General features: G+C 42.9%; 1 protein-coding gene across 5 annotated transcripts in view; it reads left to right on the top strand.

Moving 5' to 3' along the window:
- Nucleotides 1–21,160, top strand: part of LOC122561571 (uncharacterized) — a 47,442-nt gene that overhangs the window by 9,127 nt on the left and 17,155 nt on the right. For 4 of the 5 annotated variants that reach the window (XM_043713380.2, XM_043713379.2, XM_087999691.1 and 1 more), the window contains one exon: nucleotides 20,046–20,691. In XM_043713380.2, coding sequence (XP_043569315.2) covers nucleotides 20,046–20,691 — 646 coding nt within the window. Of the gene's footprint in view, nucleotides 1–19,149; nucleotides 19,278–20,045; nucleotides 20,692–21,160 lie in introns of those variants that run through there. The other variant, XM_087999693.1, reaches the window with a different exon arrangement.

The following is a 21,160-nucleotide window of genomic DNA, read 5'->3' as shown; positions in this document are numbered from 1 at the left end:
CTACATACTGAGTTAGAAATGCTTCCTGGACACACTGCACAAACACCGCCCCGTCCAATCTACTTGATCTAAAGAGCTTCCAATCAATATTTGGGAAGTTGAAATCGCCCATGACTACTACCCTGTGGCTTCTGCACCTTTCCAAAATCTGTTTCCCAATCTGTTTCTCCACATCTCTGTTGCTATTGGGGGGCCTATAGTAAACACCCAACAAGGTGACTGCACCTTTCCTATTTCTGACTTCAGCCCATACTACCTCTAAAGGCAGATCCCCCTCGAACTGCCTTTCTGCAGCCGTTATACCATTTCTAATTAGCAACGCCACCCCCCCCCCCCCTTTTTTACCACCCTCCCTAATCCTACTGAAACATCTGTAACCAGGAACCTCCAACAACCATTCCTGTCCCTCTTCTATCCACGTTTCTGTGCAGGTCAGGTTAATTGGCTATGATAAATTTCCCATAGTATTAGGTACATTAGTCAGTTAAATATAGGGTAGGGGAATTGGTCTGGTTGGGTTACTCTAGAGGGTCGGTGTGGACTTGTTGGGCCGAAGGGCCTGTTTCCACACTATAGATCAGATTCCCTAAAGTAGTCTCTGCGTGTATCCCCCTTAAACTTTTCACCTCACCTTGAATGCGTGACCTCTTGTTGAATCCCTCAACCTGGGGGGAAAAAGCTTATCTCTATCCACCCTATACCCTTCATTCTTTTGTAGACCTCGATCGGGTCCACCAACAATCTCCTTTTTTTTTTTAATGAAAACAATCCTAACCTACTCAATCTCTCTTCATAGCAAGTGCCTTCCTACCAGGCAACGTCCTCGTAAACCTTCTCTGCACCCTTTCCAATACGTCCACATCCTTTTGGTAATGTGCCGACCAGAACTGTACACTGTATTCTAAATGCAGCCAAACCAAAGTCTTGTACAATTTTAACATAACCTGCCAGCTCTTATTGCCAACAGAGGTAGTAGAGGCAGACAGTAGATTCACTTCAGATGTGTCTGGACAGGTGCACAGATAGACGGGGAGCAGAGGGATACAGATGCTTAAGAACTGGGTGATCGGTTTAGACAGTGGATTTGGATCAGCTCAATACCCTATCTAATGAAGGCAAGCATACCATAGGCTGCCTTGACCGCTCTATCCACCAGTGTAGCAACTTTCAGGGTACAATGGACTTGAACTCCTAGATCTCTCTATCAACTCTTCCCAAGGATCTTGTGTTTACAGTATAGTTGGCTGTAGAATTAGACTTCCCAAAATGCATCACCTCACATTTGCCTGGATTGAACTCTATCTGCCACTTTTCTCTGCCCAATTCTCCAGTTTATCTGTATCTTCCTGTATTCTTTGACAGTCCCCTATGCTTTCTGCTACTCCAATCTGTGTCATCTGCTAACTTACTGATCAGACTGGCAGTGCTCTCTTCCAGATCCTTTATGTATATCACGAACAACAGAGGCCTCAGCACTGATCCCTGTGGAACACCACTAATCACCTTTCTCCATTTTACGAAACTCCCTTCAACTATTATTGTCTCCTGTTGTTCAACCAGTTCCTTATCCACCTAGCTAAAAGACTTTGCACACCATGTGACTTCACTTTCCCCATTAGTTTACAATTAGTTTATCAAACACCTTACTAAAGTCCATTATATAACCTCTACAGCTCTTCCTTCATCTATCAACTTGATCACTTCCTCAAAGAACTAAGTTGGTAAGACACTATCTCCCCTGCACAAAACCATGTTGCCTATCGCTGATAAGCCCATTGTTTTCCAAATATAAATGCATTTTATCCCTCAGTACCTTCTCCAGCAACTTTCCCATCACTGACATCAGGCTTACTGGTCCGTAGTTACCTGGAATATCCCTACTACCCTTGTACAGGGGGACAACATGAGCAACCCTCCAGTCCTCTGGCACTTCACCTGTGTTTTAATGTTGCTACAAAGATATGTCAGGGCCTGTTATTTCCTCTTTCACCTCCCTCAGTAACCTGGGATAGATCCCATCCGGTCCTGGGTATTTGTCCACCTTAATATCCTTTAGCCTACTCAACACATCTTCCCTCCTTATGTCAACGTGATGCAGAGTAAACAAACGTCTATCTCTAACCTCAACATTCATGTTCCCCTCCTTAGTGAACACTGATGCAAAGTAGTCATTGAGAATCTTGCCCATTTTCTCAGGTTTGACACACAACCTTCCTTATCCTTTATTGGACCAACCCTTTCTCTAGTTACCTGAAGTAGCTACCTGTTCTATTTTCAGTTTCCATAAGACATAGGAGCAGAAATTAGGCTATTCAGCCCATAGTCTGCTCTGCTATTCAATCATGACTAAGTTTCTCCCCAAAACCCTTAACCCCCTTTACAATCAAGAACCTATCTATCTCATAAGTATGCTCAATGACCTGGCCTCCAGCCTTCTGTGACAATTTCTGGCACCTAGTCTGTGGCCTTGGAGGGACTGACATATCTGAACTCCAAGGTCTCTCTCTCTACCTCTACCCCCCCCCCCCCCTCAGTACCCTCCCCCTTGTGTATTCTCTGACTCATCTCTGGATTAAATTCCATTTGTCACTTCCCACTCAACCAAACCATTGATATTCTGCACTTGGCAGCCATCATCTCCATAATCAATGGTATGGCCAATTTGTCATCTTGAAACTTCACTGTCATGCCTCCTGCTTTTTAAATTCTACATTTTAATATCTACAACAATGAGTTGTGTGACACATTGCTGAAAATTGCTTTCAATTCATTAAAAATTCTGTTGGCAGTGGCCCTTTGTTTCCTGTCTGAGTCAATTTTGAATCCGCTCACTACTTTCCCCTGTACTCATGGCGTTTTCTTTTTTTGTCTGCCATGTGGTACCTTGTTAAATGTCTTTGTCTACATTGATTTTACTATGTGTATTGCACTACACTCGTCAATCCTTGTTGTTCCTCCAAAATATTTAAGCTAGTAAGACCCAACCTTTCCTTAAGAAAACCATGTGGAATATCTCCGGTTTAATCTGTAAGTCCCATTTAATCCTATCTCTGATTCTAGTTATTTGTGCATAAGCCCTAAAGTAGGATTAGGATAGTGAGGTGCTTGTTTCTGACCAGCACCGACTTGATGGACTGAAGGGCCTTTTTCCATATTGTAGATCTGACTGAAACCACTGAGGTCACACTGAATCTATAATTGTATTCTTTGCGCCCTTTTGAAATAATGGTGCCTCATTTGCAGACCTCAGATCCTTGGGTACCTCCTCTGCATTTTAGTGAGGGTTGCAAAATGATCCTCTGCATCCTTTTGAGGAAGTGACCAAGTTGATGAAGGAAGGGCTGTTGACGTCATATACATGGACTTTAGTAAGGCATTTTAATAAAGTTCCCCATGGTAAATTAATAGAGAAAGTCAAGTCACATGGTGTGCAAGGTGTTCTAGCTAGGTGGATAAAGAACTGGTTGAGCAACAAGAAACAGGGTGGTAGTTGAAGGGAGTTTCTCAATGCAGAAAGATGACCAGCTGTGTTTCACAGGGATCAGTGCAGGGGCCACTGTTTGTGATACTCATAAATTAGTTGGAACAGGGCACTGTTAGGATCAGCAAGTTAGCAGATGACGTGAAGATTGGAGTAGCAGAAAGCATAAGCGATTGTCAAAGAATACAGGAGAATATAGATAGACTGGAGAGTTCGACAGAGAAGTGACAGATGGAGTTCAATCCAGGCAGATGAGGTGATGCATTTAGGCAAGTCTAATTCTAGAGTGAATTGTACAGTGAACGGAAGAGCCTTGGGAAAGGTTGAGCAGAGAGATCTGGGAGTGCAGATCCAGTATACCCTGAAGGTGGCTGCACAAGTGGATAGTGGTCAAGAAGCATTATGGTATACTTGCCTACATCAGACAGGGTATTGAGTATAGGAGCTGGCAGGTCACGTCAAAACTGTACATGTTGGTTTGGCTGCATTTAATATACTGTACAGTTTTGGTTGCCACATTACTAAAAGGGTGTGGATGTTTCCTGGTATGGAAGGTGCTAGCTATGAAGATAAAAGTTGAGTAGGTTTTTTTTTTGAAAGAGATTGAGGGGGGAGCTTGATTGAGGTTTACAAAATCATGAAGGGTATAGACAGGGTCGGTAGAGATAAGCTTTTTCCCAGGGTTAAGGATTCAATAATGAGAGGTCACATTTTTAAGGTGAGAGGTGAATGGTTTAATGGGGATGCACACAGCAAGTATTTACCACCTCTGCTGGCAACGCATTCCAGATACCCACCACCCTCTGTAGAGGCAGGCACGGTAGATTCATTTAAGATGAGTCTGTGAGTAGATGGGGAGCAGAGGGATACAGATGCTTAGGAATTAGGTGACAGGTTTAGATTCAGATTGGCTCAGGCTCTTCAGTCCTCCAAGCCTGTTCCTGGTCTGTAAATTTTCTTTCCTTGCATGAATATGCAAGGAATAGTGGCAGGCAGAAAGGATCAGTTTAATTTGGCATCATGTTTGGCACAATATCATAGGCTGAAGGGCCGGTTCCTAAGCTGTACTGTTCAATGATCTAAATATCAAAATCAATGATATGGAGATGTTGGTGTTTGACTGGGATGTATGAAGTTAAAAATCACAACACTAGGGTATAGTTCAACAGGTTTATTTGGAAGCACTGCCTTTCGGAATGCTGCTCCATCAGGTGGTTGTGGAGTATAAGATAAAAGTTTTTAGTGTGATGTAACTGAAATTGAAAAAGACCTAGATTGTTTAAGTCTGCCATCTTTTAGAATTACCATGTTGGTTTCAGTTATTTCATACATAAATCCCAGAACTTTTTTGAAGTTCCAATCTCAAGTGAACTTTAAGATTTATGAAGTGGAGTTTTTAATTTAGATGTGAGGAGCTGCATTTTGGGAAAGCAAATTTTAGCAGGACTTGTACGCTTAATGGTAAGGACCTGGGGAGTGTGCTGAACAGAGACCTTGGAGTGCAGGTTCGTAGCTCCTTGAAAGTGGAGTAGCAGGTAGATAGGATAGTGAAGGAGGAGTTTGGTATACTTTATTGCTCAAAGTATTGAGTACAGCAGTTGGGAGATTGTGTTGTGGCTATACAGAACATGGGTTAGGCTACTGTTAGAATATCATGTGCAAATCTGGTCTCCTTCCTATCTGGATGTTGTGAAACTTGAAAGGGTTCAGAAAAGATTTACAAGGATGTTGCCAGGGTTGGAGGATTTGAGCCATAGCGGGAGGCTGAATAGACTGGGGCTGTGTTCCCTGGAGTGTCGGTAGAGGGGGTGACCTTTATAGAAGTTTACAAAATTATGAGGGGCATGGATAGGAAAATAGAAAAGGTCTCTTCCCTGGGGTGGGGGAATCCAGAACTAGAAGGCCTAGGTTTAGGGTGAGTGGGGGGGAAAGATATATAAAAGAGACCTAAGGGGCAACTTTTTCTCAGAGGGTGGGATGTGTATGGAATGAGATGCCAGAGGAAGTGGTGGATGCAAGTAAGATTGCAGCATTTTAAAAGATATCTGGATGGGTATATGAATTGGAAGGGTTTAGAGGGATATGGGCCAGGTGCTGGCAGGTGGGACTAGATTTGGTTGGCATGGACAAGTTGGACTGAAGGATCTGTTTCTGTGCTCTACAGCTCTGACAATCCACAATTCCATCCCTGGCTTCCTTTTTTAATGATTTAAGATCCAGTTCCTCTGGTCCTGGTGATTTATCCACCACCCCCCCACCCTAAATTTCTCCAGTATTTCCCTTTTTAAATTTGCTTCTTTAATTCACTCATGGATGAGACCAGCATTGGCTAAGCCAGCATTTATTTATTTAACCTTCCTAATTGCCCTGAGGCCAGGTAAGTTAATTACATTTGTTGTGGATCTGGAGTCACATGGAGGCCAGTCTAAGCAAGGATGACATCTTTCTTCCTTGAAAGATATTAGTAAATCGGATGGGGGTTCTTCTAACAATTGGTGACACATTCACGGTTATCATTAGATTCTTAAATCCAGACTCATTGAATTCAAGTTTTAATATCTGCTGTGGCAAGATTTGAATCCAGGTCCCCAGAATATTACCTCGGTCTATGGATTAACAGTCCAGTGATAATACCACTACCTCTCCCAAATGCTTATTTGTATATCTAATTTTACCCTCATTAGGCAAAGTATCATTTTTAAGCTAACAGTTCTGAAAATTCAAAGATCAGCGACTCAACAGGTATGGTAGCATCTTTAAGCAGGACAAAGTTAATGTTTTGAGACCAATATGATACTCTAGTTATGCTGCGTAGAAACAGGCCCTTCAACATATGCCTGTGTTGACTGACAAACAGAACTACACCAATCCCATTTACCTACACTTGGTCCATAGTCTACTGTGCCCTGGCATTTTAATTGCTCATCCAGATGCTGCTTAAATGTTGCAAGAGTACTTGCCTCCACACACATGATGCCCCCTCAGGCCACACATTTAGTTTTGAACGAATTCTGATTTCATCCAGCCACTTACTACTCACCTTAAATTTGTGCCCTTTGGTCTTAGACATCTGTCATGGCAAAGAGATTCTCATGATCTATCCTGTCGATGCCTCATAACTACTTGTGCTTAATTCAGATCCCCCTCAGCTGCCTCTGTTCCAAGAAAAACAATTCCAGCCTTTCCAATCTCCTGAGAACAGACTTTTTTCTTTCCAGGCAACATCCTAGTGAATCTTCTGTGCACACTTCAGTGCAGTCATGACCTTCTGATGATTAAAACTGCACATTGTTCCATATGTGGCCTAACCAATGTTTATGAAGTTGTAACAAGACTTGCTAGCTCCTGTATTTTTTTTGCCCAGCTATTGGAGGCAACCAGCCCATATCCCACTTTGACTACCTGTGCTGACACCTTTAATGATCTGTGAATTTGTGCACCAAGGTCCCTTTCTTCCTCTGTACTCAGAGGACCTACCATACGTTGATCCTCCCAAAATGCATCACCTTGCACTTAGCAAGATTAAATTCCATCTGCCATTGCTTTCCCTGGTTTACCAGCTGATCATTATCAGACTAGCATGAGATGATCCTCCTCACTGTCAACAACACTAATTTTATCTGCAAGCTTATTCATCATGTCCTTCATGTTCATATCAGAGCCCCTACAGTGTGGAAGCAGACCATCCAGCCCAGTGAATCCACATTGACCCTCCGAAGAGCATCCCACTCAGACCCCCTGCTGTCACTGTAACTCTGCATTTCCCACGGTTAATGCACTTGGCCTGCACATCTTTGGACTATGGGAGAAAACCTGGAGAAAACTGCATAGACATGAGGAGAACATGCAAACTTCACACAATTGTCCAAGGCTGGAATTGAACCACCTTTTAGTCACCTTTTCAAGGAACTCAAATTTAGTCAGCCAGAAATGCATGCTGATTATCCCTGAAGATTCTCTGCCTTTCCATGTATTGCTTAATCCTGTCCCTCAGATTTTGCCAATAATTCTCTACGACTGATGTTAAACTAACTGGTCTGTATATACCTGGCTTATCATGAATAAGGAAACCACAGTACCTATCCTCTAGTCATCTGGCATTTCTCCTGTGGCCAGTAAAGTATTAAATATCTCTGCCAGACCCCAGCAATCTCCGCACTTACGTCTCATAGCAGCCAGGGATAGATCTCATCAGGTCCTAGGGATTTAGGTACGTGTATGCCTGCTAAAAGATCTAATACCACCTAATTAATCTTAATGATCTGGAACCTTACCATCTCAAGTAAAATCCCTGGCTACAATGTCTTTCTCCTTTTGTGAATAAAGATGATAGTATTAATTTGAGACTTCTCCTCTGTCCATTCAGGTTGCAGCTTGGACCCTGAGGCCCCATTCATTCCCTGGTAATCCTCTTGTTTTCGATACATTTAATGCCTTGATTTTCCTTGATCCTATCTGCCAGAGATTTTTCGTGGACCCACGTTGCCCTCATTTCCTTTTTAAGCAACCCCCTACAATACTTTAGAAGGGTCATCCCTGTTTTTAATGTGCTATATCTGACATGTGCTTTCTCCTCTTGCATTATGAAATGCTTCCTCCCTTGACATCTCTGAACTTGTTGCCCTTGTCCTTCACTCTTGGAGGAACATGGCCCTGAATTCTCACTATAGTGAGATTTCAGTGCTGATTTAAGAACCCTATCTACATTTACAGCCCACTGGTTACCATGTATACCTGAAGCCTTACTTACCCTTAGTACATTAGGATCAAAAGGAGGACTAATAAAGCATCTTTTTCTTAACTTCACTCCACTCCTCTTTTTGTAATCTTTGTTTTCCTGGTTTTCCTCATTTGTTTCACCTGACTTCAGTACTTTAAGTTTCCTAAATTATTACTTTGAGACTTGTTCAAGCTTTTTTGCTTTCTAGCCCAGTATGCTTCTACATAAACCAGGGGATTCTAGATTTGGCAATCAGATCATTTTGCTATAATGTGTTTTGTTAATGCAAATTTGCTATAACAATTGACGAATTGGGGAACTGTTTCTAAAGCACAGTTTCAAAGCAAGTCTTGGTTGTAATGTGATTCTGGTCCCATTATTTAAACGGTGTTGCTATTGTGATTTTTCTCAACACTCCGTTGCATGAGAATGGAACTACTGCATTATAGCAGAACTGACCGTACAACCTTGCTTTCTTTGTGGGGACTTGTCTCCATTGTCCATGTAGAATCTCTCTCTTTTTGAACCCCTCAATTTGCCATTGCCCTTTTAAGTTAGAGACAAACTGCAGATGGTGGAATCCAAGGTAGACCAGCAGGAGGGTGGAAGAACAGAGCAAACCAGGCAGCATCAGGAGGTGAAGTCAACATTTCAGGTGTAATCCTTCAGGACTGGGGGGTGGATGTAAGGGGAGCTGCAAATAAGGGTAGGATGACAGTGGGGGAGGGAAGGATGGTTGAACACGGGTAGAGAATATGACCTGGTTGGTAGATAGGAAGAATGAATCTGGTTGGTAGCTGGAAGGAAGGGTTAATCAGAGGACTGGAAGGGAAGGAGAGGGTCTGGAAACTGAGTTAGGGGATGGGAAAGGAGGTTAATTGAAACTGGAGAACTCAATGTTCAGTACTCCAGGCTATAGGCTGCCTAGGTGGAAGATGTGGTAGTCTGCCAATTTAGCTGTGGCAATGGAGGAGGCCAAGGATGGTCATGTCAGAGGGAATGGGAAGGGGAATTGAAATGGGCAGTGACTGGAAGGTCAGGTTGTCCCCTGTGGGCCTGTCTGAGATGCTCATTGAAATGTGCCTTTAGTTTACATTTGATCTCTGATGTAGAGAAGACCACATTGGCAGCATTAAATACAGTAAACTAGGTTGGAGAGGCAAGTGAGCCCTTGATTCCCCTGGAAGGTCTATTTATGGGGTCCTAGATGGCGGTGAGGTGGGGGTTTGGTGTGCTGGGAGGTTTTGCATTGTTTATGGTTGCAGGAGAAGGTACTTCTAAGAACAGCATCATCTCTTCTCTCTCTTTTTCTCCCCCCCCCTCCCCGCACACGCATACGCACATGCACATACCAAAGACCACTCGCCACTCACTGCCAACCCCTGAGTGCCAAGATACCGTCCCTTGCAGATGTATGCTCCTTCAAAATTAAATTTTAGGCAAGTCATCTGAAACTTTAGACAGTGGAGAGCTTGGTGTTCAGGAATTGGGTTTTGTCAGTGTACATGTGGAAACTTTTAAAGTGTTGCTGAGTGACAGCAAGGAAGTGAAATGAATGTCCTTTGAGCACCAGAGCTCACTGAAGCCAAGTAGAGATCTTATTGCTATGGCTGTTTGGCTGTGGTTTAGATAATACAACCAGGCAATTGTTGCCCCATGAGGTTGGATGATGGTGGAGGGGCAGTGGGGGTTGGTATTATCAACTGTCTGTGTTGCAGATGCGTCAGTCAGATGTACAGCACAAACAGACCCTTCGGTCCAACCCATGCATGCCAACCAGAAATCCCAACCCAGTCTAGTCCCACCTGCCAGCACCTGGCCCATATCCCACCAAACCCTTCCTATTCATATACCCATCCAAATGCCTTTTGAATGTTGCAATTGTACTAGCCTCCGCCACTTCATCTGGCAGCTCATTCCATACATCTGTGTGAAAAAGTTGCCCCTTGGGTCTCTTTTATATCTTTCCTCTCACTCTAAACCTATGCTTTCTAGTTCTGGACTCCCCCCAACACCAGGGAAAAGAGTTTGCCTGTTTACCCTATCCATGCCCCTCATGATTTTATAAACCTCTAAGGTCCCCCCTCAGCCTCTGAGGCTCCAGGGAAAACAGTCCCAGCCTGTTCAGCCTCTCCCTGTAGCTCAGATCCTCAAACTCTCCAATCCTTAATCTTTTCTGAACTGTTACAAGTTTCACAACATCCTTCCGATAGGAAGGTGATGAGAATTGTAAGCAATATTCCAACAGTGGCCTAACCAATGATCTGTGCAGCTGCAGCATGTCCTCCCAACTCCTGTAGTCAATACTCTGACCAATAAAGGAAAGCATACCAAACGCTGCCTTCACTATCCTATCTACCTGCAACTCCACTTTCAAGGAGCTATGAACCTGCACTCCAAGGTCTCTTTGTTCAGCAACACTCCCTAGAACCTTACCATTAAGTGTATAAGTCCTGCTAAGATTTGCTTTCCCAAAATGCAGCACCTCGCATTTAACTAAATTAAACTTCATCTACCACTTCTCAGCCCATTGGCCCATCTGGTCCAGATCCTGTTGTAATCTGAGGTAACCCTCTTCGCTGTTCACTACACCTCCAATTTTGGTGTCATCTGCAGACTTATACCTCATATACCCACATCCAAATCAGCAGCACTCCACTGGTCACAGGCCTCCAGTCTGAAAAATAACCCTCCACCATCACCCTCTGTCTTCTACCTTCGAGTCAGTTCTGTATCCAAATTGTTAGTAGTCCCTGTATTCCACGAGATCTAACCTCGCTAACCAGTCTCCCATGGGGAACCTTGGGCGGCACGGTGGTACAGTGGTTAGCACTGTTGCCTCACAGTGCCAGAGACCTGGGTTCAATTCCCGCCTCAGGGGACTGTCTGTGTGGAGTTTGCACATTCTCCCCGTGTCTGCGTGGGTTTCCTCCGGGTGCTCCGGTTTCCTCCCACAATCCAAAAAAATGTGCAGGTTAGGCAAATTGGCCATGCTAAATTGCCCGTAGTGTTAGGTGTAGGGGAATGGGTCTGGGTGGGTTACGCTTCGGCAGGTCGGTGTGGACTTGTTGGGCTGAAGGGCCTGTTTCCACACTAAGTAATCTGATCTAACCTTTGTCGAACGCCTTACTGAAGTCCATATAGATCACGTCTACTGCTCTGCTCTCGTCAATCCTCTGTTACTTCAGAAAACTCAAATCAAGTTTGAGACATGATTTCCCACGCACAAAGCCGTGTTGACTATCTATCTCTAATCAGCCCTTGCCTTTCCAAATACCTGTACATCCTGTCCCTCAGGATTCCTTCCAACAACTTGCCCATCACTCATGTCAGGCTCACTGGTCTGTAGTTCCCTGGCTTGACCTTACCACCCTTCTTAAACAGTGGCACTACATTAGCCAACCTCCAGTCTTCCGGCACCTCACCTGTGACTATTGATGATACAAATATCTCAGCAAGAGGCCTAGCATTCACTTCCTAGCTTCCCACAGAGTTCCAGGGTACACCTGATTAGGTCCTGGGGATTTATCCACTTTTATGCATTGAGACATCCAGCACTTCCTTCTCTAATATGGACATTTTTAAAGATGTCACCATCTATTTCCCTACCTTCTATATCTTCCATGTCTTTTTCCACAGTAAATACTGACGCAAAATACTCACTTAATATCTTCCCCCACTTTGTCTCCACACGCAGGCTGCCTTGCTGATCTTTGAGGGGACCTATTCTCTCCCTAGTTACCCTTTTGTCCTTAATATATTTGTAAAAACGCTTTGGATTCTCTGTGGCTCTATTTGCTGAAGCTATCACATGTCTCCTTTTTGCCCTCCTTATTTGCCTCTTAAGTATACTCCTACTGCCTTTGTACTCTAAGGATCCAGTCGATCTATACTGTCTATACCTGACATATGCTTCCTTCTTTCTCTTAACCAAACCCTCAATTTGTTTGAATCATCCAGCCTTTCCTTTCACCCTAATGGGAATATGCTTTCTCTGAACTCTTGTTATCTCATTTCTGAAGGCTTCCGATTTTCCAGCCATCCCTTTTTACCTTTGAACATCTGCCCCCAATCAGCTTTTGAAAGTTCTTGCCTAATGCTGTCAAATTGGCCTTTCTCCAATTTAGAACTTCAACTTTTAAGATCTGGTATATTCTTTTCCATCACTGGCCTAAAGTGCTCCCCACTGACACCTCAGTCACCTGCCCTGCCTTATTTCCCAAAACTAGGTCGTTTTGCACCTTCTCTAGTAGGTACATCCACATACTGAATCAGAGAATTTTGTGCACTTAACAAATTCCTCTCCATTTAACCTCTTAACATGAAGTAAGTGATGGATATTTATCTTTGTCACACTTGTGCAGGATTCCACTTATGACTAGCTGCATTCTGCAGAAAAAGGCCTTAGCTTTTGTAATGCACCATGTCAAATTTGAAGTTCTTCCAGCAGCCTCTGCAATAGGAGGTTAGACATGAACTCTACAGATGCTGCTGGATCAGTATTTCCAGTAGACTGTTTAGCAGCATTGTAATGTTTTGGTTTTTTATATTAAGTTTTAGTTGTATTCCACACACTCCGATTTGGAATTTTACTTTCATTTTGGTGAGAAAAATACTGCCCATTCAAAAATCAGCTTATTTTCCATTGTCTATTCTATAAAATGCATTTGTAAACTTTTGTTCTACGTGACTGTGTTCCCCATTTTGTATGCAAACTTAGCGCGTGCACTTTATTCTATAGTCTAAATCATTGTAAATTATCTATTTAGGAGCTCATTTCTGTCTCATGTACCTCTGAATAGCAATGCTTTGCCTTTTTACAAAATTAAAATACCACAGATGCTAATGCTGCTGAAACACAGCAGGTCTGGCAGCAACTGAGGAGTGAAATTATTAATGTTTTGAGCTCAGCATGGAACTACTTTTTAGAACTAAAATGCATTAGGAAATTGGTTGTTTTTAACGGAGGGTAGATGGCATCTGGGTCCAGTGCAAAAGACAGGTTGTTAATGGTAAAAGAAAGATGGACAATGGCTGTAAACAAAAGTGAGAATGGATCCTTGCTATTGATAGCAAAGAAAGCAAGGCAAGACTTGGTTGACAGGGGAGGGAGGGTGTGGATGAGAAGAAATATATGGAGTAAACAATGCAGTCAGCTTCAGAAGCTGTGAAATTCACTTGAGACTGAGGCTGCAAAGAGTCCTAGTGGAAAATGAGATGTAGTTCCTTGTTGCTTGCTTTGTTGAAAATATCGGAGTAAACCAGAACGTGTTAGCATGAGAGCACTTGAATGGTAAGTATAACTGGGAGGTCAGGATCATTCTAATGGACAGAACAGATGTTTTGCAAAGTTGTTACTAGTCTTTCTGGTCTTTATCATTGTAAAAGAAACCAGCTGTGAATATAATAACTAGGTTAAAAGAAGTACAAGTAAAGGGTTGCTTTGCCTCACCGGTCTGTTTAGGGTCTTTGGACAGTGAGGAGGGAGATGATGAATGGGCAAGTGTTACACCTTAGATTTGCTTGGGGTAGTGAGGAAATGGTGTGGAATGGACCAGGGTTCCATGGAGGAAATGGTCTCTGTAGAATGCTGCCAATGGAGGAGATGTCATTTGATATCTTGGGCTGATGAAATGGCAGTGGCTGATCCTTTGCAGAGACTAGTGGGATGGAAAATGAGGATGAGAGGAACAGTATTGTTCTGAGGCTGAGGGAGATGGGTGGAACACAGCTAAAGGCCCTTGTCAACCACACAGGTTAAGAGTGGAATCCTTGGGGGCAAAAGGAGCTGTTGGAGGCATCTTGATGAAAGATGGTATTTTCAAACAGAAGCAACAAGGAAATTGGGAGAATGAAGTATAATCCTTGCAGGAAGCAGAGTGTAGTAGTTTGGGAGTTAATGGGCTTGTAACAAATATTGGGGAAATGGCAACAGTGAAGTTAAGAGTCAGACTGGGTGAGAGAAGGATGGAAACTGAACTTGAATCAATGGAATCATCTTTCCATTTGCAACAAGGTTTGTACATGAAACAAGCATTAACAAAATAGCTTAGAAATTGGAGCCATGGCTTGTACAGTGCAGATGTGAAGTACCAAATGTATCTCCAGTATTAAATGGTAATCTTGAAACAACCTTATTGTAAGACATTGGACCATCCAAAGTTGTTCTTAAATTCATGATGGCAGAAAGAGTCATGAAAAGATCACAGTTGCAGATGTCCTGAGCAATGCAGTACTGACCGCTTCTCTGCTCTGAATCCACTGGCAGTGTGGTACTAGATTTACACTGGCCATTCTGGGTAAGGGTGACTTTCCAATATCTACAGAGGAATTGAGACCCAGTCTGGTTTAGGCTACAAAACTAACATGTTTGATGCTCTGAATGTGGAAAGATGGCAAGGAGGTGAGGTTCCACTAGGATAAAGGCTCAGACCGCTTCACTTTTAACTGAAACTACTTTGGTTTAAAATTCAAATTTTATTTTTGTGGGCATCCTCAAATTTAGTTGAACTGAAAAATCCAGGAGAACAATAGACATTGAGGTCTGCTAGTTGTATCATACATTATTCAATGTAAGTGCGATGTGCAATTTGATAGGAAAATGTCTTGGGATATAAATGCTAGTAAAGCAGAGGTCACTTCAGGTGGGATAGAATTAAGATGTTGTATCACACCTTGGCTGGTTAGACCACAATTCTCTCCAGTTAAACTTCCCCTCTTATTTAAGTGGTATAAAGATACTGGCAAAGATGAAAATGAATTACTTGAACAACAGAATGGAGGTTAAATTTATCAAAAGATTGAATAGGCTGGGGCTCATCCAAATGGAGAAGATACTTGCTACTCCTGATACATGTCTTGGAGGCTTTGATTCCCAATAATAACACTAGGCAGGGGAGCTCAAAACCAGGTGCTAAAATAAAAAAACAGCATGAGTCATTGAGATGTACAGCACAAAAACAGACCCTTTTTGTCCAACTCCTCCATGCCAACCAGATATCCTAATCTAGTCCCACTTTCCAGCATCTGGCTGATGCCCCTCCAAACCCTTCCTATTAATATACCATCCAGATGCTTTTTAAATGCTGCAATTTGTACCAGCCTCCAATTTCCTCTAGCAGCTTATTCTGTACATACACCACGCTGTGTGGAAAAAGTTGTCCCTTGGGACTCATACATCTTTCCCTTTTCACCCTAACCTATGCTGTCTAGTTCCCAACCCAGGGAAAAGACCTGGTCTATTACCCTATCCATACCCTTCATGATTTTATAAAACCCTGTATAAGGTCACCCCTCAGCCTCTGATGCTCCAGCAAAAGTAGCTCCAGTCTCTCCCTATAGCCGAAATCCTCCAACCTTGGCAACATCCTTGTAAATCTTTTCTGAACCCTTTCAAGTTTCACAACATCCTTCCAGAAGAAGGAAACTAGAATTGCATGCAATATTCCAAAAATGGCTTAACTAAAGTCCTGTATAGCCAGACCTCCCAACTCTTCTCCTTAATACTCTGGGATGCTTTCCTTTATTGGTTAATGCTTTGTTCACTATCCTATCTACCTGTGACTCTACTTTCAAGGAGCTATGAACCTGCACTCTGAGGTCTCTAAGTTCAGTAAAACTCCCCAAGATGTTTAAGTCCTAAGATTTGCTTTCCCACAGTGCAACACCTCTCATTTATCTAAATTTAAACTCCATTTGCCACTCCTCAGCCCATTTGGCCCATCTGATTAAGGTAATGTTGTACTCTTGAGGTAACCTTCGCTGTTCACTACACCTCCAATTTTTGGTGTCATCTGCAAACCTGCTAACTATACCTTCTATACTCTCATCCAAATCATTTATATAAATGATTAGTGGACCCAGCTCTGATCCTTGTGGCACTCCAGTCTGAAAAACAACTGTCCTCCCACCACCACCCTCTGTCTTCTACCTTTTGAGCCAGTTCTGTATTATGGGCAGCATGGTGGCTCAGTGGTTAGCACTGCTGCTTCACAACGCCAGGGTTCCAGGTTCAATTCCAGCCTTGGGCAACTCTGTCTATGTGGAGTTTGCACATTCTCTTCCTGTCTGCATGGGTTTTCTCCCACAGTCCAAAGATGTGCAGTTCTGGTGAATTGGTCATGCTAAATTGTCTGTAGTGTTAGGTGCATCAGTCAGAGGGGAGTGGGTTACTCTTCAGAGGGTCGGTGTGGACTTGTTGAACCGAAGGGCCTGTTTCCACACTGTTGGAAATCAAAACTAAAATGGCTAGTTCTCCCTGTATCCATGAGATTTAATCTTGCTAACCAGAGTCCCATGGGAAATATTGTCGAACGTCTTACTGAAGTCCATATAGATCACGTCCACCACTTTGCCCTCATCCATCTTCTTTTGTTACTCAACCATGTTTGAGACATGATTTCCCACACAAAGCCATGTTGACTATCCTGAATCAGTCCTTGCCTTTCCAAATAAATGTAAATCCTGTCCCTCAAGATTCCTTCCAATAACTGTGGATAAATCCCCAGGACCTGATCAGGTGTACCTGAGAATTCTGTGGGAAGCTAGAGAATTGATTGCTGGGCCCCTTGCTGAGATATTTGTATCATCAATAGTCATAGGTGAGGTGCTGGAAGACTGGAGGTTGGCAAATGTGCCATTGTTTAAGAAGGGCGGTAAAGACAAGCCAGGGAACTATAGACCAGTGAGCCTGACCTCCGTGGTAGGCAAGTTGTTGGAGGGAATCCTGAGGGACAGGATGTACATGTATTTGGAAAGGCATGGACTGATTAGGGATAGTCAACATGGCTTTGTGTGTGGGAAATCATGTCTCAAACTTGATTGATTTTTTTGAAGATGTAACAGAATATTGAGGGCAGAGCAGTCGATGTGGGCCGGGTGCTGGCAAATGGGACTAGATTAGGTTAGAATATCTGGTTGGCATGGATGAGTTGGACTGAAGGGTCTGTTTCCGTGCTGTACATCTCTATGACTAGGATAAGTAGGTAAGATGCCCATCTCATTCAAAGTCTACTGGATGACTAACGTGCAAAATAGCACTAAAGCTTTTTTGTTGCATTAAAGGCTGAAGCATATTGTTGGAAAAAGTGAGGAATCTTTTTCTAAGGTTGTGGTCAAGATGGACATCAGTAAGGTGTTTGACAAGGTTCCTCATGGGAGACTGATTAGCGAGGTTAGATCTCATGGAATACAGGGAGAACTAGCTACTTGGTACAGAACTGGCTCAAAGGTAGATGAGAGGGTGGTGGTGGAGGAGGGTTGTTTTTCAGACTGGAGGCCTGTGACCAGTGGAGTGCCACAAGGATCAGTGCTGGGCCCTCTACCTTTTGTCATTTATGTAAATGATTTTGATGCGAGCATAAGAGGTAGTTAGTAAGTTTGCAGATGACACCAAAATTGGAGGTGTAGTGGACAGTGAAGAGGGTTACCTCAGATTACAACAGGATCTGGACCAGATGGGCCGATGGACTGAGAAGTGGCAGATGGAGTTTAATTCAGATAAATGCGAGGTGCTGCATTTTGGGAAAGCAAATCTTAGCAGGACTTATACACTTAATGGTAAGGTCCTAGGGAGTGTTGCTGAACAAAAAGATCTTGAAAGTGGAATTGCAGGTAGATAAGATAGTGAAGGCATTTGGTATGCTTTCCTTTATTGGTCAGAGTATTGAGTACAGGAGTTAGGTCATGTTGCAGCTGTACGGACATTGGTTAGGTCACTGTTGGAATATTGTGTGCAATTCTGGTCATCTTTTTATCGGAAAGATGTTGTGAAACTTGAAAGGGTTCAGAAAAGAGTTACAAGGATGTTGCCAGGGTTAGAGGATCTGAGCTACAGGGAGAGGCTGAACAGGCTGAGGCTGTTTTCCCTGGAGTGTCAGCGGCTGAGGGGTGACCTTATAGAGATTTACAAAATTGAGGATAGGATAGATAAAGTCTCTTCCCTGGGGTCATGGAGTCCAGAACTAGAGGGCATAGGTTTAGGGTGTGTGGGGAAAGTTAGACACCTAAGGGGTAACTTTTTCATGTGTATGGAATGAGCTGCCAGAGGAGGTGGTGGAGGCTGGTACAATTGCAATATTTAAAAGGCATTTGGATGGGTAAATGAATAGGAAGGGTTTGGAGGGATATGGGCTGGGTGCTGGCAGGTGGGACTAGATTGAGTTGGGATATCTGGTCGGCATGGGCAGGTTGGACCGAAGGGTCTGTTTCCATGCTGTACATCTGACTCTATAACTTGCCCACCACCAACATTAATCTCACTGGTCTATACAAGTCCTGTAGGAATTTCAGAAAGTGTATTTATATTGTGATTAGTATGTGGACATGCAACTGCAAGGTGTAATTGAGACGCATGGGGTAAATGCATCTCTTGCTCTCCTTGTTGCCCATCATTAGGCTTTGGTAAGTTCTGGTCTTCCTACCATGCTCGGGGCAAAGGCCAGTTCTATCTACTGGATGTGTGGTAACTGCACCTTTTTTTTGGTCCCAACTCTGCAAAAGCTGCCTTTGACTGCACCTCATTTGTGTACTGCTCAGTATTTGCGGAGCCCATTTTGACACACATTGCCTGTCTTTCTTGTAATTTAAGATAGCTGAGGAGCAGATTAATTCAAGCTACTGTGATCTCATTGTGAGAGGTGGGGGGTAACACTTTCCTCTCATCATGCCACCATCCATCCCCACTTCACTCAAATGAATAGTGTCCCTCATCTATTTAGATCTTGATATTTCCTGTCATTGAATTTGGTTCATCAGTTCTTGACATTCACATTAGATGGCGCTTATTTCCCATAATAGCTAAATGATTAGCAGAATTGGTGTTTCGCCTGCACCCTGCAAAATGGTTTTCTGAAGGTGAGTCATTGGACTTGAAATGTTAACTCTCATTCCCATTTCAGATGCTGCCAGAGCTGCTAACTTTCTCCAGCACTTCATTTTTATTTCAGATCTCCAGCAGCCTCTATAAATTGCTCTACCCAGCGTGGGATGTAAAAACTAATGGGTTAGGAGCAAAAGACCTGCCAAAAAAATTTTTTCTAATTCAACCCTTTCAGAAGTTACACTTCTCTTGAACAGGTGGAACATGAATCTGCGTCCCTCCAGGTTATGCTGTGCCGACTTTAATGATTTTTAAACTGCAATGTTGAACATTAGTCTTTAGGACAGGTTCTCGAAATGTTGCTTTTTTTTCTGCATTTTTTTGGTTGAATTGGCCTTTTCTGCCTTTGAGGTTTTAGATTAGATTACATTACAGTGTGGAAACAGGCCCTTCGGCCCAACAAGTCCATACCGACCCGCCGAAGCGCAACCCACCCATACCCCTGCATTTACCCCTTACCTAACACTACGGGCAATTTAGCATGGCCAATTCATCTTTGGACTGTGGGAGGAAACTGGAGCACCCGGAGGAAATCCACACAGACACTGGGAATGTGCAAACTCCACAGTTAGTCACCTGCGGCAGGAATTGAACCCGGGTCTCAGGCGCTGTGAGGCAGCAGTGCTAACCACTGCGCCACCGTGCCGCCCCACTTTACACTACTGCTAAAAAATACACTTATCCTGTATTCCATGTCACCATTCACCAGAGTTAAAAATTAAATAATAAACTGCTACAGCAAGAGACAGGCCTTTAAACTTCCTTATTACAAAGACAGAGGAACCTACCTATTGTTTAATCATCATTATCTTCATCTAGGAGATCTATCCAGTCACTTGCACCATTTCCTAAAACCCACTTTAAGTTGAACAAAAGAATCAAGGTTGCCATGCTATCAGATACTTCTGCTTGCAAGTATTTTAATGATCTAATGCTTTATTTGTTGAACTTTGGCTCTGTTCTAGGTTGCACAGACCAGTACCTGTCCACCAAAGAGATGCCTCGTAATGACAAATAGTACTGCAACACAGACACCTGAGAAACGTACTAAAAGACTCCTTGCCAAAAATAGCAAAGCTTATTCTTCCTGCTCGTTGCTGAAGAGTCCTGTGTGTTTACAACCAAAGGAAAATAGAGCTTTCTCAAGTCTAAAATCAAAAAGATCAAGCATTGCAAAAGCTGCTGCTTCCTCAAGATATTTGCTATCACAAAAAACTCCTGTGGAGTCAAAACTGCTTTCGAGGTCAAGAGATTCTAGTTCTTCTACTGTGAAGACGAACTGCTGTGTGACCTCACGCTGTCATTCCCCTTCAGCTGTTTCCAGTTCTTGCTCCTCTCCAGCAATGAAAAGGGCAAAATCAAGTTCAGAAGGTTTTTCTGTTGCCAGCAGTTCCACTTCAAAAAGTTCTCCAGTGTGCAATGCACTTTTGAAAGAGAGTCTAAGAATAGATTCAGAACAAACATCTTCTGCCTTTGAATTGTGTGCAGGTGGATTTGCAGTTGCCTCTGCTTTCAACTGTGCTGCTTCTCCAGGCTCAGCACTAACTATTTTAGGAAATGGTGCAAGTGACTGGATAGATCTCCTAGATGACGACGATGATGAAACAATAGGTAGGTTCCTCTGTCTTTGTAATAAGGAAGTTTAAAGGCCTGTCTCTTGCTGTAGCAGTTTATTATTTAATTTTGAACTCTGGTCAATGGTGACATGGAATACGGATAAGTGTATTTTTTAGCAGTAGTTTAGTGCAGAAGAATATTGGTGTTTTTTTTGCCTCTGTACAGAAGCAAACAAGACTATTCAATCATCAAATCTATGCCAGGATTTCTGTGAGTCAACCAATCTAATCCTACTTTCCTATTCTCTCTCCATGTCTCTAATCTGTTTTAACTTTTTTTTTAGTTCCTTTTTTAAATAAAATCTGTTTTAACATTGACAGAATACCACATTTATTTCCTTTTTTTAAAATGATGAAAAATTTCACTTGACCATCTGACTGGTCAAAGGAATCAAGCTATCCCGAAACTAAATTGGATAAAGGTATATTAGATCTAGTATTGTGAAATGAAGCTGGGTAAATTG

The sequence above is a fragment of the Chiloscyllium plagiosum genome, unplaced genomic scaffold (assembly GCF_037043375.1).
Source record: "Chiloscyllium plagiosum isolate Xiang-an unplaced genomic scaffold, Cpla_swu_hap1 HiC_scaffold_23, whole genome shotgun sequence".
Classification (NCBI taxonomy): Eukaryota; Metazoa; Chordata; class Chondrichthyes; order Orectolobiformes; family Hemiscylliidae; genus Chiloscyllium; species Chiloscyllium plagiosum.
This window is presented reverse-complemented; position numbering and strand designations above follow the sequence as displayed.